At 35.2% G+C, this 21,005-nt stretch overlaps 1 protein-coding gene across 7 annotated transcripts in view; it reads left to right on the top strand.

The window, feature by feature from the left end:
• The window catches only part of ATRX (ATRX chromatin remodeler), a 304,745-nt gene that overhangs the window by 37,999 nt on the left and 245,741 nt on the right, over positions 1-21,005 (top strand). For 3 of the 7 annotated variants that reach the window (XM_073227652.1, XM_037021773.2, XM_037021776.2), the window contains exons 5-9: positions 678-802; positions 3,445-3,558; positions 7,394-7,503; positions 11,505-11,572; positions 11,872-14,945. In XM_073227652.1, the coding sequence (XP_073083753.1) occupies positions 678-802; positions 3,445-3,558; positions 7,394-7,503; positions 11,505-11,572; positions 11,872-14,945 (3,491 nt within the window). The remainder of the gene's footprint in view (positions 1-677; positions 803-3,444; positions 3,559-7,393; positions 7,504-11,504; positions 11,573-11,871; positions 14,946-21,005) is intronic. The other 4 variants (XM_037021778.2, XM_037021774.2, XM_037021777.2 and 1 more) reach the window with 4 other exon arrangements.

Below are 21,005 nucleotides of genomic sequence, written 5' to 3'. Positions count from 1 at the left end.
CTTAATGGAATTTTCCCAGGATTTATTATGTATTAGTGATCCTTGCAATGTGTAGATCATGTGTTTTAGATCATATTTGTGCTTCAAAAAAAGGAGAAAAGAGGAAATGAAATGTTGAATGCCTCTTGAGGCAATATGGGTTTTTTAGGATTATGGGAAATTTTCTAGGTTGGGAAATGGCAGCCAACCTAATAGAAAAGTGTAAGGAGATCAAAGAATGCTAAAAATAATTTTCTGTGTTAAATTATCAAAGTGAATTATACATAAGGACTGAACTATTTTCAAGCATAATATAATGCATAACAGACTGTGAAATATGATTTTTATTAGAAGTTTACAGTCCATTGTATGGGACTTCGTTTCTAAGCAGTGGGGATCTCTCTTGATAAACACAGCTTGTTGCTATCTTATTTTCTAAAAGTAGTAGTGATTCTTAAAGAGGAATTCCCTTCATGAGTCCCCTTGTAGCTTTTTCAGAATGCACATGCCCTGGTTCTGTCTCACACCTATTGAATCATGATCTTCAGTAATATGATATAGAGATGTATCTTGTCTGTGTAATTCTGATGTGTATCCATGATTAAGAGTCACTGTTCAGTCTAAACGTGTTATTTGTGTTCTTTGCTTATCCAGTTTTTAGAAATGCCTATAATTCTATGGACTTAATTCTTTCATAGGAAACCTTCAATTGTAACAAAGTATGTAGAATCTGATGATGAAAAACCTTTGGATGAAAGTGTGAATGTGGATGCCTCTAATGAAAACTCAGAAAATGATATTACTATGCAAAGCTTGCCAAAAGGTAATGTGTATTAATTTTTCATATGATGTTAAAGTTGAAATGTATTTTAAAATGTCATTAGTATAAAATTGGCACTTGATTACTGTTAGTTGTGTGTAAAGGACCACAAACCTGACATTTTATTAGTGATGTTCTGGAAATGTATTAGTATGATAATAATGATTATATGTGTTACTGAGATTAAAATTTTTAAAATTCAGCCAGCTGTGGAAAGAACAAAAATTATTTTCTTTTCACTGGGTTTTAGAAAAGAGATTTCAGTTTCTGAATTATACTTGTATATAGAAGTTGGTTTAAAAGTTTAATATTTTGTTTCAGTAAATTTTAATGTGCTTTCTTTATAGAAAACATAATGAATATTCTGAAAACATTTTAAGAAGACATTTAACATCTAGTGTAGTCTTACTGCATTCTTAAATTCCCTAAGACTCAAAGCTGAAGTTAACTGTCAAAAATAGATTTAGATGTGTTTCTTATTAATTATTTCTTTTAAAAGCCTTGTTCTATAACTCTCAATTCTAATCTTAAAACCTCATCAATTAGATTGGGGGAAAAAGCCAAATGAAAATCTTGTACTCTTCATAGCCCAAGTCTAAGAGCATTATGATTGTATGATGAGGGAATGACAAGGGCCTTGGTAATTTCACAGTGTTTCCAGAGTCAAAAGTTTAGATTTTCTCCTTTCTCAAATAATATGTCTAATGCTTTTAGCAGATTTTTCAGATATGTTCTTACAGATCATTTAGAGCAGTGTTTACTGAGCTTTGTTCTCTGTCTATACTTGTTTTTTGTGACACACTTTTTGATTATAGAAGTTTAAAAAATGGTGGCTAGGAGGATAAGGTATCGCTTGACTAGGACAAATTAACAGTTAAAATGTATGAGAAATGAAATGAGGAAAAGGAATGAATGAAAGAGAGATAGAAGGAAAATTGTTGGGCCTGCTATTTTCTTGGCTTTGCAAATCATCTATGACAATTTTATGTAATGGTTTTGGTGGCCAAGGGCCGAAACAGTTAACATGGGAGTCTGATCCCATAGGCAGTGACTCACCTTGGATTGTTATATTCTCAGTGATTATCACTAGGAGTCCTTATGATGGCCACTAGGTGAGCTAAGAAGAATTCAAGTCTTTCTTTTAATGATACTATGGAAGAAAGTTAGTAGGGGATGTTACTAACCTGAACTAAATGTAATTCTCTCTGACAAAAGCAAAAGTGGACCTGTTTCATGAGGTTAAATTTGTGAATTATAATCACCGTTAACAGAGTATGTTTGGGTACCAGACTCTTACAAAATTAACTCATTTAATCCTCAAAACAATGCTGTAAGGTAGTTATTGTTTCTCCTTGTAGAGATGAAGGAACAAATTCAGAGCTCAAGGAACTTTTTCAGCTTTAAATTGAGAAGCTAAGATTTGAACCCAGGTCTGCTTGAATCCAAAGCTAGTGAGTGCTTTTTCCACTCTGCTGCTTTGCTTTCATTTAGAGAAGAATTCTAGAAAGCATTCTACTTTTTTTTGGTTATTTATAAATCTTTTGTTTTTTCAAACGCCATGGCTTCTCTGAGGAAATATGTGAAATGGTTGTTGTGAATAAAGTTTCCTTTTGTGGAGATTATTATTTAAATTGACCAGTTTGTAAAAACTCAATCCTCTGTGCTGTCATTCCCACCCTTTTTTCAGAGATTCAGAAATTCATTTAATTAGATGCTGTAACTTGCCAAAATCTGCTTGCTGAATGAAACAGGCCCATGTTTCAGGGAGACAGCCCCTGACGGCTAGCTGGTTTTGCTTCCTTAACTGTTGTCAATAATGTCCAGTTACTAAGCCCAGCAATGTAGGTAAATGTGAGATCTGGACTCTTTACTGTGCCCCTGCTTTATTTGCTCTTGAGAGATTATAATGAAAAGTTTTAACAACATTTCTCCTCAATTCATATGTTTTTATAGCTTAGAAACTATATTCTTCTAAAATATTTCCATAGGAACCAAAAATTGATCTCATTCTGCAATTTATTGTTAGAGCACTTGAATTTACGTATCTTAAGGCAATCTTCTGTTCAAAATTCTTTAAGGACTTTGCAGAGTACTGGATCTTTGACATATTAGTTGGGAAGTAATACAGAATAAATAGCAGTAACAGCAGAACTAACTTCTCACATTGCCCCCTCCATCCTCCTCCAAAGCAATATTAATTTAAAAACCTTGAAAGTCCAAGACTTGGATTATGAGAAGAATAAGATGTTTTTTAAAAAAATTTCTCTTCTTGGCCTTTTATAAACTATGGAACTTAGTTTAGCATGGATGTTATGTTCAAAATAGCTTTTGTGATAGGCACTATAAAAATTCAGAACTGGGTTGAGGCTTTTAATTTATTCACACATTTCTGTTATAATTAGTTCCTAATGCCTCCTCTCCCCTGTTTTTATGAACTATATTCCAAAAAGTCATCTGATTGTTAACAACTGGCCCTTTTACCATTTCCCTGTTTTATTTACACTTGAGAGGTCCTTACACAAGTATTGAAAGCTTGAAAGAAACAAAGCTATGTACCAGCAATGTTGGCTTTATCTGAACTGAAGTCTTGTACTTCACTTGCACATTTAATATGTGTAATGGTTTTTTAAATGAAATCATTCTAGGTACAGTGATTGTACAACCAGAGCCAGTGCTGAATGAAGACAAAGATGATTTTAAAGGGCCTGAATTTAGAAGCAGAAGTAAAATGAAAACTGAAAATCTCAAAAAACGCGGAGGTAAATACAATTGAAAATGAAAACATGAGTTTAAATTGCTGTTTATGACCATATTGGAAAATCTGATGTGCTTACTGAAAATACCTCCATTTTTCTGCCCTTTGTTTATTAAAAGCACTACTTAAAAATAACTTCTGTTTCTCTCTGAGCTCTGAAACAGGAAAGGTTAAACATCATTTATCAAAACACCTTTGCCTTCAGTGGCTATTAAGTTATCTCAAGAAGCCTAGCATTTCCTTCTTGCACATGTTAGTTCTGTAATGCCTATATTCTAGAATACCATGTTTTCCCTCTCACCCTGAAAGAATTTCAAAATTGGACAAAATCTTATCTGTGGCCTTCAGGGAACTTTACACGTATCTAAAACATTGTTTCACAGAGTGATGGACTTCTGTATTAGTGTTACCTGGGGTGCTTATTAAAAATGCTAATAGCTTGACTTTGCTCCTGACAGGTTAGAATATCTGTGGATGATGTAAAGAATGTGCCCCAGTTTGTTCTTATGTACATTAAAAGTTGGAGATCTATTGACCTAAGGATGGCAATGCAGAGGTCTGTAGGTAGGAGAAGGGAGCTAGAACTAGTAACTGTCCCCCCATGTGTCTGAGCTGCTTCTCCCTTTGTCGGTCTATCCTCACTTAAACACATAACCATATTGGCTAATCAACTATAGACAGCATTAGGAGAATTCATATGACAATGGAATATGTGTTCTATTTGTGTGTGTGATTTTTGAATAGTGCCTATACATATTTTTTGGGCAGATTAACAGAACCACAATCCATTACTGTAAAAGGAATGAATCTCTGAAAGGTAGAACATGGCAATAAATTTCTAACTGAAAGTATAATGGAAGCATGTCTGTTCAATGTCATGTTAATTGTGAAATTATAGCAAGATCATATTGTATTGGTGAAATTTGTAGATTTTTATTTCAGAGCTATATCATCTGTATGGAACTAGTGATATATATATATATATGTATCAGTTTTCGGGTTAAATAGGTTGTTGAAGAAAATCAAGGAAATGTTGCTTAGTCTTTGTCCACAAGGGGGTGTTCTATCCCTTTCAGGTGTAAGGAAAATTTACCTAGAATCTAGTTCATGGTAGGGAAACTGCCATTGCAGCAACACAACTCACCAGAGCTAACTAGTATTCTTAGAACAAGAGAATCAGCAGGTAGAAGATGATGGTAAGGACCAGTAGCATGAGTTTCTTTCTTCTGATTGTGGGTCCTGTAGGGAAGATAGATAACTAAGTGTGCTATGTGGTGTCAAAATTAATACTTAAATGGTGTCTTTTGGGAGGAACTGTGGAGCAGTCAGTGTCTGAAATGTGGATTAAGGCCAGAAAGAATAAAGTAGGAACCATAGTTGTTGGGGAGGGTTTTCTCAGTGCCGCTTTGCTATGCTGCTGGTATTTGGTCTGAGCCAATACGTTTCTAGAACATTTTATTGAGTGTTCTGTATCAGAATGTTTATATCTTGCTTAAGGGAATCTGAATGTCTGTTGCCATATAGTAGCACTTAACTCATATTAATTTTTACTTTAATAATTTGCTACATCTTTAAACTGTCTTACATCACATAGGAAATTTAACTATGTTTACTTATATATACGTGTATGAATAAACTCACACATGAATGAAACCTGAGATACTGAATTGCTAGTTAATATTCAAACTTCCTTCCTAAGCTAGTTATAAAATTGAAGCCTAATTTAGGAAGCTGTCAATGATGGTAAATTTTTTATATAAAATAATCTTATTTTAATTTGAAACAAAATTAAACATAATGATATAGCTATATTGACCGTTTTAGGAGCTACTATTTAAGTATAGCCTATTTTGACATCCTTTCCCCAGTTTAATCATTAAAAATATATTTCATATCTAACTGATATGGCACAATAATTTTGTTCATTCTTAAAGTTACTAAAATGTATTGAGCTCAGAAATGAAAACTTTTTCCATTTGTACACTGTATTATAATCATTAAGATTTTGTAACTAAAAATAAAAATTTAAAACATACATGTTTAGAAACAGTGTGTAATAATGTTTCAGCATGTTATAATATTTGCTTCAGATCTCAATTAAAATATTGGTTCAGTCCTACTCTCATCCATTTTCTCCTTCCTCCGACCCCTCAGGTAATAATTATCCTAAAGTTTGTATGCATGTGCATGTGTGTCATTTCCATACATGTTTTTATATTTTTTCTGTACATATATTTATTCATAAAGCATTTTTATTTTAAAACACACAAAATAGTATCCTTCATACATTCTTTTTGCAACATTTCTCATTCAATATTGTGTTTATTAATGAGTGCTGCAACATTATACCTTGTGCACATGCGGGAGAAATTCTCCAAAGGGGATCACCTTGTTTTGTTTAGTTATTGAGTAGGTGCAGAAGCATATAGGAGATACTTAACATTATTTAACATTGGGTGAACATTCAAACTCCAGCTTTTATTTACCTCGTTAGTTTATCTGAATGTAATCATCATTTGACATGAAAAAGCACATTGTATACTTGTTTCTGTTAAAAGAACTACAAAAATAATATGCATCCTCAAGTTCAAACACTAATGCAGAACAATACTTAAAATGTTAGCAGCTTATATAATAAGTCTTCAAATTATCTATGTTTTCTGGAAAAAGTATGATGATGCCCTTATAGCTTGGCTAAACTTTTTTAACTTATGCAAATTAAAATATTTGTAATAATTTCTAGGTCTGTGGTGTTTTGGACCTTAAAACTAAGAACACAAAATAGGAAATTAAAAAGTGAGAATTATATGGGTTGTTCTATCTTTTATTTAGGGATAGAGAGTGTGTATTATTTTTTTTAGTCATCTTTTTATTTGTAAATGTCATTTTCATGGAACTCTTGAATCATAATCTACCATCTTGATTGGATCAAGGTCTTGGTTGCATATTAGATTCATCTGTAAAATTTAAGAAAAGTTTAGGATATTCCAATTCATGGTTTAAGGGTGGGAATGGCTGTCTTTCTTTTTAAGTAGATTCCTCAGATGATTCTGACGTTCAGCTCACATTGGGAAGCACTGCCCTAAGCAGAAGTAGCAAGGAGAATGAAGCAGTAGAGGTTTCCCCTTACTCTTTGTTGTGTAGGGTATCTTAAGTCTGTTTTCCTATAGCCACTGTAGAATAAGGCTCTGCCTTTTGTTCCCCAGCCATGCTGAGGTTTTGCTGCCAAGATAGATAAACCTGCAAGTCTTACTTACTCTTACTTGGAAATAGTTGACAGTGCTGATAGGGAGTGGACAATGGAATTAACATTGAAAGAGGGCAAGTTAGTTGGGATTGTGGATAGTATTAGAGTAAATCTCAGGAGGGAAACTGGTAATGTAAAATTAACAGGTTCTTAAATACCACACTGAAAGGATCTGTGCATATATGGCATACCTAACTTAAGTATAGGATTGCAAAAATATGTGATTCATATATGTCGCTTGCTTTGCAGTTCTTTGGAAATGATACTGACTTTATTTGTAGAGCAGTAGTAAAATGAAAAAGAGCTCTTGACCCCTATTTTTAGAACTTCTCTTGTGGAGTCTCTTCATGTTACATCAAATTATGAGAAATAGGGTTTGCATCTGTAAAAGGAAACAAGTTGGGATTTGTAGCTTTGGAGTTTGCTCAGGTTGTCATGTTTTTAGTAGTCCATAAAATAATTAACCTTATTGCTTGTGTCTAAAAAGTCATTTTTCTAAGGATTATGAGGTGTTTAATTTCCAACATGAAAGTTTCAAAATGCTAACTAGAACTTAGTATATGTGTGAATAATGGTCATTCCTTTCTCCTAGAAGATGGGCTTCATGGAATTGTGAGCTGCACAGCTTGTGGACAACAGGTCAATCATTTTCAAAAAGATTCCATCTATAGACATCCTTCACTGCAAGTACTTATTTGTAAGGTACGTAATGATCTGTTGATAATTCATTCCATAATATTTGAATAGTTACCATATGTTAGACTTCTAGGACACAGTGATGATGAAGATGGAAATAGTTTTTGTCCTTGGAGGGCTTATATTGTAGTGGGGAAGACAGACATATAAAGCCTGATAAGTGCCATGATAGGGGAGATACTATGTATTATGGAACACTCAAGAAGTCTGTGTAATTTGGAGTTGGGTGGGGTGGGGGAGGGGCTTGTAATGGAGATGATATAAGCTGGTATCTGAAATATAAATATACATTAGCCTGGTGAAGTAGAATTGGTTCAGAATATTCTAGGAAGAGGCACTATGGTATTCAAAAGCTGGTAGGTAAGGGAGAATGTGTTGTGTTGGATAATCTGAAGAGTGCTTGTGTGTACATGTATGCATTACAAACTTCCCTCTTATGTAGCCTAATTACCCAAATCTAAACTTTGCATGTAGAGCAGGTTTTGGCATAACTTGGAGATAATAGAATTAAAAATGTTTCATATGTGTTTGAAGATAGTTAAGAAAAATTTTTATTGAAGTATAGTCGATAAACAGTATTGTATTGATTCCAGGTATATACAACATGGTGATTTGACAGTGATCTACATTATTAAATGCTCACCCCAACTAGTGTAGATATTATCTTTCCTCATAGAATGATGTTACAGAATTATTGACTATATTCGCTATGCTGTACTTTCATCCCCATGACACTAATATATTATGATTGAGATTTTGTGCCTCTTTATTCCCTTCACCCATTTCACCCACAACTCCTCCTCCATGGTAACCACCACTCAGTGTTCATGAGTCTTATGTTCTGTTTTGTTTTGTTTTTAAAGATTCCACATAAAAGTGAAATCATAAGGTATTTGTCTTTCTCTGGCCTTTCTTATTTTACTTAGCATAATACCTTCTAGATCCATCCATGTGATTTCTTTCTTCTTTATGGCTGAATAATATTCCATTGTGTATATCCGTCTATTGATGGACACTTTGATTGCTTCCATATGTTGGCTGTTGTAAATAATGTGGTAAAACATAGGGGTTCAAATGTCTTTTCAAATTAGGGATTTTGTTTTATTCTGGTAGATTTGTAGAAGTGGGATACTGGGTCATACAGTTATTTCTGTTTCCGGTTTTTTGAGAAACTTCTGTACTGCTTTCCACAGTGGCTGGACCAGTTTACCTTCCCACCAACAGTGTACGAGAGATCCCTTTTCTTCACTTCCTCACCAACACTTGTTATTTCTTGTCTTTTTGGATAGTAGCTATTCTGACTCGTGTGAGGTGATATCTCATTGTAGTTTTGATGTGCATTTCTCTAGTGATTGGTGATGTTGAGCATATTTTCATTTACCTGTTGGCTATCTGTATGTCTTCTTTGGAAAAATGTCATTTATATCCTCTGCCCACTTTTCATTCATTTTTTTTTTGTTTTTTTGGTGTTGACTTCTATGAGTTTATTTATGTTTTTTGGGTATTAGCTACTTACCAGATACCTTTTGCAAATACATTTTCCCATACAACAGGTTGCCTTTTCATTTTGTTGATGATATCCTTTGCTGTACAGATGCTTTTTAGTTTATATTATATAGTTCCATTTATTTATTTTTGCTTTTGTTTTCCTTGCCTGGGGAGACATATCCAGAAAAAATACTACTCATGCTGATGTTCAAGAGATTCTTGCCTATGTTTTCATCTAAGAGTTTTATGGTTTCATGACTTATATTTAGCTCTTTAGTTCATTTAGAGTTTACTTTTGTATATAGTGTTAGACAGTGATTCAGTTACATTCTCTTGCATGTAGCTGTCCAGTTTTCCCACCACCGTGAATTGAAGAGACTGTCTTTTCCCAGTTTTATATTTTCTTGCCTCCTTTTTTTATAATATTAATTGACTATATATGCATAGGTTTATTTATGGGCCCTCTCTCTTCTGTCCATTGACCTGTGTGTCTGTTTTTGTGCCAGTATCATAATGTTTCACTCCCTGTAGTTCTGTAGTACAGCTTGAAATCAGGGAGCATGATACCCCCAACTTTGTTCTATTTTCTCAGGATTGCTTTGGCTATTCAGGGTCTTTTGTGGTTCCATATAAATTTCAGGATTATTTGCTGTAGGCCATTAAAAATGCCATTGGTATTTTGATGGAGATTGCTGTGGGCAGGATGGCCATTTTGACAATATTAATTCTTTCTATCCTTGAGCATGGGATAGCTTTACATTTATTTGTGTCTTCAGTTTCTTTCATCTCAGTGTCTTACAGTTTTCAGAGTAAGGTCTCACCTCCTTGGTTTGTTTTTTTCCTAGGTATTATATTGTTTTTGATGTAATTGTAATTGGAATTATTTTCTTTATTTCTCTTTCTGCTAGTTCCTTGTGTATAGAAGGATATAGAACTGCAACAAGTTTCTGTATAATTTTCTATTACTAAATCCTTGTGTTTGTTCTAACAGCTTTTTGGCAGCATCTTTAGGGTTTTCTGTATATAGAGTATCATGTCATCTGCAAATAGGTACAGTTTGACTTCTTTACCAAAGCTATCCCATGCTCATGGATAGGAAGAATTAATACTAATCTGAGTGGCTGTCCTGCCCAAAGTAATGCCCATCAAAATACCAATGACATTTTTCGGTGAACTAGAACAAATAATTCTAAAATTTATATGGAACCACGAAAGACAAATGGATGCCTTTAAGTTTATTTTCTTGTGTGGTTGCTGTGGCTTGGACTCCCAATATTATGTTGAATGAAGTTGGTGAGAATGGTCATATTGTCTCGTTCCTGATCTTAGAGGAAAAGCATTTAGCTTTTCACCATTGAGAATGATGTTAGGTGTGGGTTTTTCGTACATGGCCTTTATTATGTTGTGGTATGTTCCCTCTACATCGACTTTGTTGAGTAAGGTAGTTGTAACAATCTGTGTATGTTTTTTTATTAGTAATACCTTGGAGTTAATTTTATAGTATATTTAATATCAAGATTATCATCTCCTCAACTCATATTAATTTCTAATATCAATCCTGTTAGTTTGTTTCCCAATAAAATGTCTTCTTGAAGTACAGGGTCATACCAGACTTACCTCAGCATTCTGGTTTTGGATCTTTTCTTGAATGAATTTTTGATAGATATAAACCTACTTAAATGTACTAAAATTACTTCCTCCTTTTGCAGTTTGGCTCTCTCCTTTCCTTGAATTCAGTTCACACAGAGCCTATCTAGGGTATATGTTGTAGCTTCTAGTTTTAAATTGTGACAACTGAAATTCATATTGCTGGATTTGTATTGTGCATTCCCTTTCTCTTTTCTTAGATGCAAGATTGGTTTTTTTCAAGAGCCAGTCTGTTGTGCCTGGCTTACTTCAGTAACCAATAGATTTCATCAGTGGGCATGGAAAAAACTTCGCACTTTCCTGTCTCATTGAAAAGGAGTTTAGAATCAGTTAGGTGTTGAATTTGAACACCATCCTTATCTCTTACTAGTGGTTTGACTTTAGGAGATTTATTTACATATTAATTAACCTTTGCCTTTACTCTCAATTGAGCCAGATCTCCTATCTAGCATAGTAGGTATTTCGAGGTTTAAAGATAATGTAGGTTAATATTGCTTAGTTGTACACATAATAGCTGTTTATATATGATGACTGCTTATTAATTAGCAACAGCATCAAATACATTTTTATGTAGCACTTTAGTAGCTAATCCTATGAGATAGAAATTTGTTTTACCAAAATCTTTTATTAACTTCTATATGAGGAATAGTGGTGCTTGAAAATGTGGAAATCTATTTCAAGGAATTAATTTATTGAGATACTCCTATGTCTGGAAAGTACTAGTAATGGACAGTACAGTGTTTTTGTTTTGACTTTTTAAAACATGCACATACTCCCTTTTCTTTTTTGATGGCTTAAAAAATAAAGATTTTATCTTTTATGAATGTTATAAATTTTGAATAAAATTTCTGCTTCCCCTTCTCTTTTAATAGAATTGCTTTAAATATTACATGAGTGATGATATTAGCCGTGACTCTGATGGAATGGATGAACAGTGTAGGTAGGTAATAAACCAAGATGAACTAAAATTCATTGTTCTCTATTTACTTGGGGGAAATTCTTACAGTCTGTTTTATTATATCCATTTTTTTAGTATTACCGTTGAAGCCTTTAATAAAGGTGGTTCTTTTCCACAAAGTCTTAGGTTTTATGTTTTAGTTTCCAGTAACGAATAAGCAGATAACTAAATTATTTTAATATTAAAATTGCTAGCAGGAAAATTTAAATTGTTTCAATAATGAAAAGATTTGAAATGAGTTTCATTTGAGAATAATATTTTAAATCATTAAATAATTTCAGATGGTGTGCAGAAGGTGGAAACTTGATTTGTTGCGACTTTTGTCATAATGCCTTCTGCAAGAAATGCATTTTGCGCAACCTTGGTCGAAAGGAGCTCTCTACAATAATGGATGAAAATAACCAATGGTATTGCTACATTTGTCACCCGGAGCCTTTGTTGGATTTGGTCACTACATGTAACAGTGTATTTGAAAATTTAGAACAGTTGTTGCAACAAAATAAGAAGAAGATAAAAGTTGACAATGAAAAGAATAAAGTTTATGACCATACACCCAAATTTTCTCCAAAGAAAAATAGTTCAAGTTGTAATGGAGAAGAAAAGAAATTAGATGATTCATGTTCTGGTTCTGTAATCTACTCTTACTCAGCACTAATTGTGCCCAAAGAGATGATTAAGAAGGCAAAAAAACTGATTGAGACCACAGCGAACATGAACTCCAGCTATGTTAAGTTTTTGAAGCAGGCAACAGATAATTCAGAAATCAGTTCTGCTACAAAGTTACGAAAGCTTAAAGCTTTTAAGTCTGTGTTGGCTGATATCAAGAAAGCACATCTTGCATTAGAAGAAGATTTGAATTCAGAGATTCGAGCTTCGGATGCTGTAAACAAAGAGAAAAATACCAAAGAGCATAAAGTCATAGATGGTAAGTCTGAAACGAAAGTGCGAAAAGGAGAAAAATCTTGTGCTTTGGAACGGAAAGATATTCCGAAATCAGAAGCTAAACTACCAAGAAAGCAGGTAGATAGTGAGCACCTGGATCAGAGTGTAGTAGTAGAGGAACAGAGGGCAAATAAAAATGCCATTGGTGAACATAAGAAATCTGATAAAAAACAAGAACCTCAGTATGAACCTGCTAACACTTCTGAAGACTTAGACATGGATATTGTGTCTGTTCCTTCCTCTGTTCCAGAAGACATTTTTGAGAATCTTGAGAGTGGTATGGAAGTTCAGAGTTCAGCTGAGTATCAGGGAGAGAGCAACAGTGGAACTGAGCAAGAACTGGAGAGTTCTTCCGTAAAATTAAATATTACTTCAAAAGACAACAGAGGAGGTATTAAATCAAAAACTACAGCAAAAGTAACAAAAGAATTATATGTTAAACTCACCCCCGTTTCCCTTTCTAATTCCCCAATTAAAGGTGCTGATTGTCAGGAAATTCCACAAGATAAAGATGACTATAAATGTTCTCGTCTGAACCCTAAACAAGAGAACTTTGGACTTGGACAGGAAAAGAGTGATAGTGAACATTTGACTGAAACTGAAGTTCCGTTACTTTTAGAAGAATCTGATCTTCGAAGATCCCCACGTGTAAAGACTACACCCTTGAGGCGACAGACTGAAACTAATCCTGCAACATCTAATTCAGATGAAGAAAGTAATGATGCAGTTAAAGAGAAACAAAAATTACCAGTTTCAATGAGAAAAAAGGATAAGCGGAATTGTTCTGACAGTGCTATAGATAATCCTAAATCTATTAAATTGCCCAAGTCTAAGCAGTCAGAAACTGTGGATCAAAATTCAGATTCTGATGAAATGCTAACAATCCTCAAAGAGGTTTCCAGGATGAGTAACAGTTCTTCAGATACTGATATTAATGATACTCTTACAGATCATGAGAAGACTTTGTATGATTTTAAGACTCAAACAGGGAAAGATGATAAAGGAAAGAGGAAACGAAAAAATTCTACGTCTGGCTCAGATTTTGATATTAAAAAAGGCAAAACAGCTAAAAGGTCTATACTTTCTAAAAAGAAACGACAAAACCAGTCTGAATCTTCTAATTATGATTCAGAATTAGAAAAAGAGATAAAGAACATGAGTAAAATAGGGGCTGTCAGAACAACCAAAAAAAGAGTTCCAAATAAAGAAGATTATGATTCTTCTGAAGATGAAAAACACAACAGTCAAGGAATGGACAATCAAGGGCAGAAAAGTTTGAAGACTGTACAAGGATCAACTGATGATATGGAAAGAAAACAAGAGAGAGAGAATTTCTCTTCAGAAGGCACAGTTAATAAAGACAAGACCATTGTGGAATTCAGAGAACGACTTGCTAAGAAGCAACAGGCAGCTGTTTACTCTGATGGTGCTGATAAAACTCTTTCTGGGAAAGATGAGAGTTTTAAATCTTCAGGAGACAAAAAGGTTGCTGAAACTAAAGAAAAGAGTAAACATATGAAAACCAAAACATGTAAGAAAGGACTGGTTGGCTTATCTGATGTTGGTGAGATGTTCCCAAAGAAAGAGCAGAGTGATGAATCCTCTGAAGATGATAAAAAGCAAAGCAAAAAGGGAACTGCGGAAAAAGAAAAGAAAACTACAGATTTGAAGAAAAAGGTAGTTAAGATGGAGCAACAGTATGATTCATCATCTGATGGCACTGAGAAATTACCTAAGGGTGAAGAAATCTGTTGCTTTCTTAAAGGCCAAAAACAAAATAAGAATCATATAACTGATGGGGTAAAGAGAAGCAAAAAAATAAAAGGTAACAATTTTAAAAAGAAGGATGAGTTATCTAGTAATGCTGAGAAGTTACCAGGGAAAAGAGATAATTGTGATTCTTCAGAAGATAAAAGGAGTAAGAATGGAGCATCTGGTAAAGAGAAGAAAAGGTGCAACATGCCTGAAAAGAGTTCAAGGAAGAGACAAGATGGTTCATCATCTGATACTGAGAAATATTTCATGAAAGAGGATGGTTGTGATTCTTCAGATAAGAGAATGAAAAGAACAGAATTGAGGGAGAGAAGAAATTTAAATTCAAAGAGAAATACCAAGGAAATACAAATTGGCTCATCATCATCTGATGCTGAGGAAAGTTCTGAAGATAACAAAAAGCTGAAGAAACAAAGAACATCAGCTAAAAAGAAGGCATGCAATGTCAAAGAGAAAATGAGAAACTCCTTAAGGTCAAGCACTAAAAGGAAGCAAGCTGACATTACTTCCTCATCCTCTTCTGATATAGGAGGGGGTGAACAGAATTCTGGAGGCGATGGGAGCAGTGATGAGCAGAAAATTAAGCCTGTGACCGAAAATTTAGTGCTATCTTCTCATACTGGATTTTGCCAGTCTTCAGGTATGCAAAAATAAAAAATTTATTGTTTATATTTTTTTCGTCTTGAATGACTACATTGTTTAATTTTCTCTGACCTAGTCAAATGCAATGCTTCTGTTCACGAAAAGACCATTTTTATATTCTATAGACATGCACCAGAAAGCCTTTCTTCGTTCTTTCATTTATTTAGTTTTCAGTGGTTTTTTGCCAGTTTTATTAAGAAATAATTGATATACATCATTGTATAATTTAAGGCATACAACATGATAGTTTGATGTACATATATTGTGAAATGATGAGTACAGTACAGCTAATATCCGCCTTCCCATATAGATACAATAAAAGAAGAAAAACTAAAGGGAAAACCATTTCTTCCTAAGATGAGAACTCTTAGGATTGACTCTCTTAACGTTCATATATATCAAATGGTACATCAGTTACCATGCTATATATTAACGTCCCTAGTCCTGATTTATAATTAGAAGATTGTACCTTTGAGCCATCTCCCTCCAAACCTCCCTCCCTGACCCCTGAACATAATTCTTCAATGTCTAATTCTCAGTGCACATCCAGATTTCCTTAATGGTCTCAGAAATGTTTTTTTATGGTTGGTTTTGAAATGATAACTTGAAACGTGCAGTTTTCTTGGTGTATGACTTCTTTTTTTTAAATTTTGGTATCATTAATCTACAATTACATGAAGAATATTATGTTTACAAGGCTCCCCCATTCACCAAGTGCCCCCCCACATACCCCTTCACAGTCACTGTCCATCTGCATAGTAAGATGCTGTAAAATCACTACTTGTCTTCTCTGTGTTGCACAGCCCTCCCCGTGCCCCCCAGGCACTATACATGGTAATCGTAATGCCCTCTTTCTTTTTCCCCGCCATTATCCATTCCTTCCGACCCATCCTCCCAGTCCCTTTCCCTTTGGTAACTGTTAGTCCATTCCTGGGTTCTGTGATTCTGCTGCTGTTTTGTTCCTTCAGTTTTCCTTTGTTCTTATACTCCACATATGAGTGAAATCATTTGGTACTTGTCTTTCTCCGCCTGGCTTATTTCACTGAGCATAATACCCTTTAGCTCGATCCATGTTGTTGAGAATGGTAGGATCTGTTTTTTTCTTATGGCTGAGTAATATTCCATTGTGTATATGTACCACGTCTTCTTTATCCATTCATCTACTGATGGACATTTAGGTTGCTACCATATCTTGGCTATTGTAAGTAGTACAGTGATAAACATAGGGGTGCATCTGTCTTTTTCAAACTGGAGAGCTGCATTCTTAGGGTAAATTCCTACAAGTGGAATTCCTGGGTCAAATGGTATTTCTATTTTGAGCATTCTGAGGAACCTCCATCCTGCTTTCCACAATGGTTAAACTAATTTACATTCCCATCAGCAGTGTAGGAGGGTTCCCCTTTCTCTACATCCTCGCCAACATTTGTTGTTCTTTGTCTTTTCGATGATGGCGATCCTTACTGGTATGAGGTGATATCTCATTGTGATTTTAATTTGTATTTCCCTGATGATTAGCGATGTGGAGCATCTTTTCATGTGCCTGTTGGCCATCAGGATTTCTTCTTTGGAGAACTGTCTATTCAGCTCCTCTGCCCATTTTATAATTGGATTATTTGCTTTTAGTTTGTTGAGGTGTGTGAGCTCTTTATGTATTTTAGATATCAATCCTTTATCGGACCTGTCATTTATGAATATATTCTCCCATACTGTGGGATACATTTTTGTTCTATTGATGGTGTCCTTTGCTGTACAGAAGCTTTTTAGCTTGATATAGTCCCACTTGTTCATTTTTGCCATTGTTTCCCTTGCCCGGGGAGATATGTTCATGAAGAAGTCACTCATGTGTACGTCCATGAGATTTTTGCCTATGTCTTTTTCTAAGAGTTTTATGGTTTCATGACTTACATTCAGGTCTTTGATCCATATCGAATTTACTTTTGTGTATGGTGTTAGACAGTGATCCAGTTTCATTCTCTTACATGTAGCTGTCCAGTTTTGCCAGTACCATCTGTTGAAGAGACTGTCATTTCCCCATTGTATGTCCATGGCCCCTTTATTGTGTATTAATTGACCATATATGTTTGGGTTAATGTTTGGAGTCTCTATTCTGTTCCACTGGTCTGTGGGTCTGTTCTTGTACCAGTACCAAATCTTGATTCCTGTAGCTTTGTAGTAGAGCTTGAAGTTGGGGAGCGAGATCCCCCCCACTTTGTTCTTCCTTCTCAGGATTGCTTTGGCTATTCGGGGTCTTTGGTGTTTCCATATGAATTTTTGAATTATTCGTTCCAATTCATTGAAGAATGTTGCTGGTAATTTGAGAGGGATTGCATCGAATCTGTATATTGCTTTGGGCAGGATGGCCATTTTGACGATATTAATTCTTCCTAGCCAGGAGCATGGGATGAGTTTCCATTTGTTAGTGTCCCCTTTAATTTATCTTAAAAGTGTCTTGTAGTTTTCAGGGTATAGGTCTTTCACTTCCTCTTTTAGGTTTATTCCTAGGTATTTTATTCTTTTTGATGCTATTGTGAATGGAATTGTTTTCTTGATTTCTCTTTCAATTAGTTCATTGTTAGTGTACAGGAAAGCTACAGATTTCTGTGTGTTAATTTTGTATCCTGCAACTTTGCTGAATTCCGATATTAGTTCTAGTAGTTTTGCAGTGGAGTCTTTAGGGGTTTTTATATACAATATCATGTCGTCTGCAAAAGTGACAGTTTGACTTCTTATTTACCAATCTGGATTCCTTGTATTTCTTTGTCTGATTGCCGTGGCTAGGACCTCCAGTACTATGTTGAATAACAGTGGGGACACTGGGCATCTCTGTCTTGTTCCCAATCTCAGAGGAAAAGCTTTCAGCCTCTCGCTGTTCAGTATGATGTTAGCTGTGGGTTTATCATATATGGCCTTTATTATGTTGAGGTACTTGCCCTCTATGCCCATTTTGTTGAAAGTTTTTATCATGAATGGATGTTGAATTTTGTTGAATGCTTTTTCAGCATCTGTGGAGATGATTGTGTGGTTTTCGTCCTTTTTGTTGATGTGGTGGATGATGTTTATGGATTTTCGAATGTTGTACCATCCTTGTATCCCTGAAATGAATCCCACTTGGTGATGGTGTACAATCCTTTTGATGTATTTTTTAATTCGGTTCACTAATATTTTGTTGAGTATTTTTGCATCTACATTCATCAGGGATATTGGTCTGTAGTTTTCTTTTTTGGTGGGGTCTTTGCCTGGTTTTGGTATTAGGGTGATGTTGGCTTCATAGGATGAGTTTGGGAGTATTCCCTCCTTTTCTGTTTTTTGGAAAACTTTAAGGAGAATGGGTGTGATGTCTTCTCTGTATGTCTGTTAAAATTCTGAGGTAAATCCATCTCACCTGGGGGTTTTGTTCTTGGGTAGTGTTTTGATTACCGATTCAATTTCGTTGCTGGTAATTGGTTTGTTTAGATTTTCTTTTTCTTTCTGGGTCAGTCTTGGAAGGTTGTATTTTTCTAGGAAGTTGTCCATTTCTTCTAGGTTTTCCAGCTTGTTAGCATATAGGTTTTCATAGTACTCTCTAATAATTCTTTGTATTTCTGTGGGGTCCGTCGTGATTTTTCCTATCTCATTTCTGATTCTGTTGATGTGTGTTTATTCTCCTTTTCTCTTAATAATAAGTCTGGCTAGATGATTATCTATTTTGTTTATTTTCTTGAAGAACCAGCTCTTGGTTTCATTGATTTTTTCTGTTGTTTTATTCTTCTGAATTTTATTTATTTCTTCTCTGATCTTTATTATGTCCCTCTTTCTGCTGGCCTTAGGCCTCATTTGTTCTTCTTTTTCCAATTTCGATAACTGACATTTGGCTATTCATTTGGGATTGTTTTTCCTTCTTGAAAGATGCCTGGATTGCTATATACTTTCCTCTTAACACTGCTTTTGCTGCGTCCCACAGAAGTTGGGGCTTTGTGTTGTTGTTGTCGTTTTTTTCCATATATTGCTGGATCTCCATTTTGATTTTGTCATTGATCCATTGATTATTTAGGAGCATGTTGTTAAGCCTCCATGTGTTTGTGAGCCTTTTTGCTTTCTTTGTAACGTTTATTTCTAGTTTTATACTTTTATGGTCTGAAAAGTTGGTTGGTAGGATTTCAATCTTTTGGAATTTATTGAGGCTGTTTTTGTGGCCTAGTATGTGGTCTGTTCTGGAGAATGTTCCATGTGCACTTGAGAAGAATGTGTATGCTGTTGTTTTTGGATATAGTGTTCTATAGATGTCTATTAGGTCCATCTGTTCTAGTGTGTTGTTCAGTGCCTCTGTGTCTTTACTTATTTTCTGTTTGGTGGCTCTGTCATTTGAGTGAGTGGTGTTAAAGTCTCCCAAAATGAATGCATGGCATTCTGTTTCCTCCTTTAATTCTGTTAGTGTTTGTTTCACATATGTTGCTGCTCCTGTATTGGGTGCATATATATTTATAATGGTTATATCCTCTTGTTGGAGTGAGCCCGTTATCATTATATGATGTCCTTCTTTATCTCTTGTTACTTTCTTTATTTTGAATTCTATTTTGTCTTATACTAGTATTACAACACCTGCTTTTTTCTCTCTGTTGTTTCCATGAAATATCTTTTTCCATCCCTTTACTTTTAATCTGTACATGTCTTTGGGTTTGAGGTGAGTCTCTTGTAAGCAGCATATAGCTGGGTCTTACTTTTTGTCTATTCTATTACTCTGTGTCTTTTGATTGGCACATTCAGTCCATTTACATTTAGGGTGATTATTGAAAGATACGTACTTATTGCCATTGCAGGCTTTAGATTCGTGGTTACCAAAGGTTCAAGGGTAGCTTGTTTACTACCTCACTGTCTGACGTAACTCGCTTATTGAGCTATTATAAACACAGTCTGATGATTGTTTCTCTCCCTTCTTATTCCTCCTCTCCATTCTTCATATTTTGGTTGTTTTGTTCTGTGCTCTTTTTAGGAGTCCTCCCATCAAGAGCAGTCCCTCTAAGATACCCTGTAGAGGTGCTTTGTGGTAGGCAAATTCCCTGAATTTTTGCTTGTCTGGGAATTGTTTAATCCCTCCTTCATATTTAAATGATAATCGTGCTGGATACAGTATCCTTGGTTCAAGGCCCTTCTGTTTCATTGTGTTAATATATCATGCCATTCTCTTCTGGCCTGTAAGGTTTCTGTTGAGAAGTCTGTTGATAGCTTGATGGGTTTTCCTTTGTAGGTGACCTTTTTTCTCTCTCTGGCTGCCTTTAATACTCTGTCCTTGTCCTTGATCTTTGCCATTTTAATTATTATGTGTCTTGGTGTTGTTCTCTTTGGGCCCCGTCTCTCGGGAGTTTTGTGTGCCTCCATAGTCTGGGCAACTATTTCCTCCCCCAGTTTGGGGAAGTTCTCAGCAATTATTTCTTCAAAGACACTTTCTATCCCTTTTTCTCTCTCTTCTTCTTCTGGTTCCCCTATAATGCAGATATTATTCTTTTGGATTGGTCACACAGTTCTCTTAATATTGCTTCTTTCCTGGAGATCCTTTTATCTCTGTCTGTGTCAGCTTCTATGCCTTCCAGTTTTCTGGTTTCTATTCAATCAATGGCCTCTTGCATCTTATTCATTCTGCTTATAAGTCCTTCCAGAGTTTGTTTCACTTCTGTAATCTCCTTCTGGACGTCTGTAGTCTCCCTCCGGATGTCTGTAATCTCCCTCCGGACTTCATCCCTTAGCTCTTGTGTATTTCTCTGCATCTCCGTTAGCATGTTTATGATTTTTGTTTAGTATTCTTTTTCAGGAAGACTGGTTAGGTCTGTCTCCTTCTCAGGTGTTGTCTCTGTAGTCTTTGTGAGCCTCAAATTTTGCCTTTTCATGGCTATAGAGATAGTTTTCAGAGCTGGCATGAGTGATGGCTGGAAGAACTTTCCTTCTTGTTTGTTTTTGGCCTTCCTTTCATGGTAGAACAGCGACCTCTAGTGGCTTGTGCTGGGCAGCTGTGCGCAGTCGGGGCTTTTGATTCTTGCTTGTCCGCTATGGATTTTATCTCCGCTGTTGCTGTGGGTGTGACCTG

This window comes from Manis javanica, chromosome X (assembly GCF_040802235.1).
Source record: "Manis javanica isolate MJ-LG chromosome X, MJ_LKY, whole genome shotgun sequence".
Lineage (NCBI taxonomy): Eukaryota > Metazoa > Chordata > Mammalia > Pholidota > Manidae > Manis > Manis javanica.
This window is presented reverse-complemented; position numbering and strand designations above follow the sequence as displayed.